This window comes from Antrostomus carolinensis, unplaced genomic scaffold (assembly GCF_000700745.2).
Source record: "Antrostomus carolinensis isolate BGI_N321 unplaced genomic scaffold, ASM70074v2 scaffold11780, whole genome shotgun sequence".
In the NCBI taxonomy this organism is placed as follows: Eukaryota; Metazoa; Chordata; class Aves; order Caprimulgiformes; family Caprimulgidae; genus Antrostomus; species Antrostomus carolinensis.
In genome coordinates, this window is record NW_010289270.1 from 1 (window position 1) to 6894 (window position 6894).

The 6894-nt window shown below is 40.5% G+C and overlaps 1 protein-coding gene across 1 annotated transcript; it reads left to right on the forward strand.

Moving 5' to 3' along the window:
* The first annotated feature begins 33 nt into the window (after positions 1–33).
* Positions 34–6596, forward strand: CYP24A1 (cytochrome P450 family 24 subfamily A member 1). The gene is made up of 10 exons (XM_010169820.2): positions 34–219; positions 373–466; positions 1193–1289; positions 2547–2638; positions 3413–3524; positions 4875–5020; positions 5335–5501; positions 5680–5758; positions 6182–6376; positions 6486–6596. The coding sequence occupies exons 1-10, from the start codon at positions 65–67 to the stop codon at positions 6594–6596; spliced, it is 1248 nt and encodes a 415-aa protein (XP_010168122.1). The 5' UTR covers positions 34–64.
* The last annotated feature ends 298 nt before the right edge of the window (positions 6597–6894 follow it).

Below are 6894 nucleotides of genomic sequence, written 5' to 3' on the forward strand. Positions count from 1 at the left end.
TGGGGGGGGGTCTGTTTTGCGCCCCCAGGCCGAATACCACCGGAGGTTCGGCAAGATCTTCCGCATGAAGCTGGGGGCTTTCGACTCGGTGCACATCGCAGCCCCCTGCCTGCTGGAAGCCCTGTACCGCCGGGAGAGCGCCTGTCCCCAGCGCCTGGAGATCAAGCCCTGGAAAGCCTATCGGGACTATCGCGACGAGGGCTACGGGCTACTCATCCTGTAAGTGACACCCGCAGCGCCCGGGCAGCTCTGGGGAGGTGCGATGAGAGCGGAGATGCTTTATTGCACATGCCGCGGGCTTGGGTTTGTCCTTCGTTTCAGTTTTCTCGAAGCCTTTCTCTTTTCAACCTCACTGTTTTTCATTCACCTTAGGGAAGGAAAGGACTGGCAGAGGGTAAGAAGTGCCTTTCAAAAGAAATTAATGAAACCCAGGGAAGTTGCAAAACTGGATATTGCGATCAATGAGGTACTGTGCTTTGAGAAATTCTTTCTTTATCCCCACTCCCCTGGAAACCTGGGAAGTAAAAGCTGATCAGATGATCCCGTTTACCTGGATAGCTATTAATTTGCTCTACAGTGATAAACCCATGAGTTCATACTCTGAAATCATTCAGGGAATGATAAATTCGAACTGGTTATCAGGGTCTGACCAAAAAGGAGACCACACAGAAACATGTAGCTGAGATTTTCTGTCTCCACAGAACAGTTTAAGATTATCCTGCAATGATACAGGCTCCTGCAGAGTTTTTGCTTACTTTTCTTACACTCAGTTGGGTTTTTTGCCTTTACCTCATTCATTCTTATGTTCCTCCCGTCAGGGAACACCTCCCTCTTTAGCCTCTGTGTTCCTCATTAAGTTTGAGGAGCATCTGTGATAAACAGCTCAATCCCCTTTATTGTGAAACTCCAGCATTATTCCAACATCAGACTGAAGCATTTCATCCCTGTGGAGGAGAGCTCAGTTCACTGAAGTAGAAGCAGCAATAACATGAGAATCACGAAAAATCCAGACATATGTTAACTTAGAGGGAAAGTGAATCTTGTTCAAAGAACAAGAAACCTAAGTATCCCTCTCTTATGCAAGATTATTGTCTATTTAAATGACAGTTGAAATGCTAAATTCCACAGGATTTGTATCAGTTGATGTAATTTTATTCCCTCCTTTTCTCTCTCTCTTCTCTCCACCACTTAGGTCCTGGAGGACTTCATGCACAGAATAGATGAAGTTTGTAACCACAGTGGACAAATGGAAGATGTCTATTCAGAATTCAACAAATGGTCATTTGAAAGTAAGTGGGTTTTTTTGCCTGAGAATGATATGCATTTTGTACCTGCCATGGCATTTCAGTTAAAATACAACCAGTGATGAATATGTAGGCTCATTATTTCCAAACTATCAACTACGATGTCATGGAAAGTGGGTTGCAGAAAAGTCAGGGGACTATCAGTACACATGCAAAATTCGTCAGCAGCCATACAATTTCTTCTCTCTGGTTATCTATGTGACTTGTAAAAAATTCAAATATTGTAGTGACTTATAAATCCAAAATTTGAGGGAATTACAGTGCATTTATCTAGAGTGGGATCAGATAGCACAGGACCATTTTTGTCCATCTGATATTTGTTAATTACCAGCAGTACAAGATCAATTAAATGATCTGATAAAAACCAGGACAAACAGTGAAGAGTATTCATTGTAGACAAGAGTTGGAAAATCTCATTTAAAATGTTTACACTGGGATTGAGAAGCACTGGAATATGTTACCAAGCCAGGAGCCTCCATCTTTAGAAACCTTTCAAAGTGCTCTAAGGAACCATCTGCAGGACCATCTGCCAGGAATTACTTAGGGCAGAAGAAGCTGCTTCAGTGGTACCCAGCAAGGAGGGATGGTTGGGTATAGAGCATAACAAAATGAGATCTGACAGACCTGTCTGCTCTTGGCTGGCTCATCTCAGCAACCTGTGTACTGAATTCCTGAAAGTGTGGGGTTTTGTTTTGTTTTGTTTTTCTACTGTCAGTGGTGATGGCCGCTTTTGGAAAGGGCTAGATAGGAAATGACAGCTTTGGGGAGGGGAAAAAGAAAGAGCAAGTGGAAAGAAGCGGAAGCTGGTGGAGTGTGAGATGCTGCCAGTGTTTGCAAGTGGTTTCTGGCTGTGGAAGGGGCTAGGAGACACTGGACTAGACGGCCTTTTCAGGTCCTGTTTTCTGGTGACTCAGTTCTCAGCAGTAGCTTTGCTGTGTAGCTTATTTGCCAAATATGCCAGCTGTGCCTGGCAGAGTGATCCCCTGCTCATGTGAGGGGATCAGTGGTGATTCTTGTTAGTGAAGAAAGTGCTCCTGAAGTGTACCTTAGCTAGATATACTGCTACTTGGCTCTGAGGCAAAGATGCAGATGGTGTTTTGAAGTGCTGCTCTCACCAGCGTGTACTGTAGGACAGAGACCTTTTTTAAGAAGGATAATCCAAGCCATTCCTTGACAATAAGTGGTAGACACTGTACACTTTTTTGTTTGGTATCATTTAATGATAATATTGCTTAACAACAGGTATCTGCCTGGTGCTGTATGGAAAGAGATTTGGTCTCCTACAGCAGGATGTAGAAGAGGAAAGTTCTAACTTCATCAAGGCTGTGAAAACGGTATGGAAGAGTCTTTACTGGGGCTGTAGTGATTTTCTGCCCCTACTACTAATGAGAGGGTACCAGTTTAAATGGGTCACCTGAAAAAAGAAACTCCAGCTTCTGTGCTACGTGTATTGGCAGCCTTGCACATCCAAGGTGGCACTTAGATGTGTAATGCTAGTACTGACCATCTGACTGTCCATTATGAAATGCCTAAATCTGTAGGGGGAAATGCTGTATGGACTCCAGGGTAATCCTGGAAATAGAGTTGTCAGGTTGGTTTGTTAACTTTCCTCTGCCTCTGAGACACCTGTTGTGCAACACTCTGCTATTTGTTGGGTGGGACTCATGGAGTTGTGTGGGATTATGCAAATATGCTGAATTTTGCAAGCACACCTGCTGAGCGTTTTGCTGCAACTTAGACTCGGATGATATATATCTGCCTAATTTTAGCCATCTAAAAGATAAGCATCTAGCCTACCCTAGGTTTTTAGCTCCATCTGTTGTAAAGGGAGAGAGAGGCAAAGCCAAAGCATGGCTTGTCCCATTGTAAAACAGGTGCAGAAAATAAATAGGACAAACCAGCCACTGGAGAAGCCTCCTGTCCTCCACTGGCTATCCGTAGATTCTAGCTGGACAAGGTTGAAGCAGGTTGAGGCCTGTCCTTTCTGTTCAGGATGGAAAATCTGCCAGAATCTTGACTTCCTGAAAATTGCATCCAGTCTAATTTTGTTCAGTGATTGCAAGTAGGTAGAGTAAAGAAAGATTTCAAAAACTCTTTCTCTAACACAGATGATGGCTACTTTTGGAATGATGATGGTGACCCCCGTGGAACTTCACAAGGGTCTGAACACAAAAGTCTGGCAAGCTCATACTAAAGCATGGGATGATATATTTAAAACAGGTTATTGTTTTAAACGTGACTTCTTTCCTTTCTCTTCATCTGTTTCCTGTTTGGTGGCATTAACTTTCTTCATACTTGCTACTGCCCTACGCTGCTGTTAATTGCTGCCTTCAGCACAGATTGAGAAATCTTTGTTTCAGCTAACCACAAACCTATTCCAAGCATTGGAGCACTGTTTTCTTATGACTAACACTTAGGTCTGGTTGTGGGGCAATAACCAATTCTCAGGGAAACCCCAGAAAGGAGTCCACTTTATTCTGTCATAAAAGTAAATAACCAGAAAGTGTATAATCTCTTTAAAGGCAAGGTATATGAGTGAGCAAAGGGACTTCCCTCAAAGTGAGTTGTTTTCTTGAGAAACAAGAATTTTACATGCAACAAAAACCTGTTTGCTAAAAAAAAGATAAGTTGTAGGTTTTCTGAACAATCTGGAATATAGTTGTAAGTCTTAAACAGATGCAATTTAAATTGTAAGGTACTTTGGCATTCTGATATTTTCTAAGATGAATTGGCCTTCAAGGTTACACAAATTACTTTAAACTCAGATATGAAATTAAGTTTCTATTTTTCATTATTTTGCTAGACAGCAACAGATATAGCTAAAGATTAAGAAGGGTTTTGGCACTTGTCTGATTGTAATGCTGAGTAATATTTATCTTAAGTATTTGAATACTTGATACTTCAGGACTTTTGGTCATGCCAGCCACACATGCACTTATTTGATTGCTTCTTAGTTTATGGGTTTTAGGAAAAACACTTTAAACCAGTCTTGTTCAGAAAAACAAGTTTGACACCTTCACTTAACATGAATAGCTCCTTACTAGGAACTGTTCTTAACAATTGGGATATTCGTGGGAAAGGGTGGGCAAAATCTAGTCCTCTATATAAAAAAAAAAAAAAAGCAGGCATGTGGAAATTTGGTGTCTATTTTTGCCTTTCTCTAGTAAATCAAAGGCTTAAATTTCCCCTCAGGGAACCTAAGTGCTAAGCCTCTTTGATTTTTTTAACACCTTCATCTCCTTTGAAAATGCAAGCTAATAAATTTTACACACTCATATTTGTTTGCTAAGTATTTCACTCAACACATCACTGATTTCCTTTCCTAATTTAAGAAAGCAGAATTCCTACTAGTTTGCAGGAGCTCCTTCTGTTCAGAAGTGATTTCTGTAACTGAGTTCTTTGTTTAAAAAGTGAAAATACTATTATCTCAGTATAATGCTCATTGCTTGAAGAGAGAGCACAGCTTTGTATCCTCTTTCGAAATCCCACATGTAGGATGTATTTTTTATTTTATTTTTAAATTGTTTTTTGTGATTTTCCATTAATTACTTCCTGCTCCTACTTCCTCAGCCAAGCATTCAATTGACTGTCGACTGGAAAAGCACTCTGCAAACCCTCAGGAGGATTTCTTGTGTGACATCTATTCTGGAGGACAACTTTCCAAGAAGGAGCTGTACGCTGCCATCGCAGAGCTCCAGATTGCTGGAGTTGAAACGGTAAACCTGACTTTCCAAGAGCTTGTTAAAATTAGCATCCTTCCAACTCCCTGCTTTCTTCCATAACATCTGGGAATGAGCTAATCCTGTAGTTGCTTTGGTGGCCTAAATACAAGTGAATTTTTACCTGAAATCACTAGATTCTTTCTTCTGTTCATTACTCCTAGAGAGCAACTGGGATGGCTCACAATCCCTTAAGCTTGCAAAATACCATAAGGCAGTGACCAGCCATAAATGTTGCTTTGAACTTTTGTCAACTTCTTGTTTCTGTCACTACAAATAGAAGTCTAATGATTCTTTCTGGTTTGTTTCAGACAGCCAATAGTTTACTATGGGCTTTGTATAACATTTCACGCAATCCACATGTTCAGCAGAAGCTTTTCCAGGAAATACAGAGTGTTTTGGCTGCTAATGAGACTCCAAGTGCTGAGAACTTGAAGAATATGCCTTACCTAAAAGCTTGTCTGAAAGAATCCATGAGGTAAAACTCAAACAATTTGCAAAAAGCAAAATGATCACAAAGGTTCTTTTACCAGTTAGTGGAGAAAGAATTTTCTAGTATGTATGATTTTGTTCACCTTGTTGTTTAAGGTAAACTATGATAGATACAGGAAGAAAAAATGCTGCAAATTTAACCCATTTTGTTTCTTTCACTGTAGATTAACACCATCGGTGCCATTTACCACTCGCACCATTGACACAGAGATGGTTCTGGGAGATTATGTACTACCCAAAGGGGTAAGTCAATTGATTTAGCTTATTAGAATATGTTGTCATTGATTAATTGTCCTGTAAACCACTGAAGTTGGTCATGTTTCAGTCTCAAAATGACTTTGCCAAAGGATGAGTGCCAGGATAAGGAATAAGAGATTCACATCAAAAGTTCCCCTAAACTGAAAACCATGCCTGCCTGCACTGCTGTTGGATTTAGACAAAAATATTTTGGTGTGCTATTTCAAAAAAATTTTTCAAACTTTCCGATGATTTTCTGAGGAAATTGACCTTTCCTGTGTTTGAATTAATCTTCAGGGTATTACATGACATCTTCTGAGGAAACCGCCTCGCCTTTACTGTTGCATTATTTTTTTTCCATTAACAAGCTGATTCACTTAGTAGCTCTAAGCCAATTTGTAATGACTCTCTCTGTTGCTTTGTTTATAGACCGTACTAATGATAAATAGCCATGCCCTGGGTTGCAATGAAGAGTACTTCAATGCCTGGACTCAGTTTAAACCAGAGCGTTGGTTTCAGAAGAATTTAATAAATCCCTTTTCTCATGTTCCATTTGGTATTGGGAAGAGGATGTGCATCGGGCGCCGTGTAGCAGAGCTACAGCTTCACTTGGCCCTTTGCTGGGTAAATACTCTCCAATGGCATTCTGTGCACAATGCCTGCTTGTTCAACATTTAACCTGATCAGGCGATCTAGAAGTCAGAGCATGCTAACTGAAATGTCTGTGTTTCAGCTCATTCGTAAATACCAAGTTGTAGCAACTGACAACAAGCCAGTGGAAACACTCCATTCAGGAATACTAATTCCCAGCCGGGAGCTTCCCATTGCATTTCACAGAAGATAAGGTATGTGCATAAGGGTCTCACAATTACATGAGACTTTTCTTTCTATCTCATTTAGAATTTTCATAGAATTGTGAGTGTAAGAGAGCACATGTCTTTCTAAGCTTTATTCTCACAATGTGGAATTTATTAAATGCCACCACATTTTGTTACTTTTAACAGGAAATATTCTATGTACTCAGAAGACAAATTTTGTATGGCTTGTGGCTCTGAAGTTAGCTGTCTAGTTTTAAACTCCAAGAGAGTCTTCTGTACCTGGTACAGATCAGAAATGGGGAAATCAAAATGTATATACTGTGG

Bases quoted from the DNA above. Each gene is read 5' to 3' on its own strand.
- CYP24A1 (XM_010169820.2), top strand. From the start codon at position 65: ATGAAGCTGGGGGCTTTCGACTCGGTGCACATCGCAGCCCCCTGCCTG. The intron at 5,021-5,334 runs GTAAACCTGACT...GGTTTGTTTCAG, and splicing joins AGATTGCTGGAGTTGAAACG to ACAGCCAATAGTTTACTATG. The intron at 5,502-5,679 runs GTAAAACTCAAA...CTTTCACTGTAG, and splicing joins TGTCTGAAAGAATCCATGAG to ATTAACACCATCGGTGCCAT.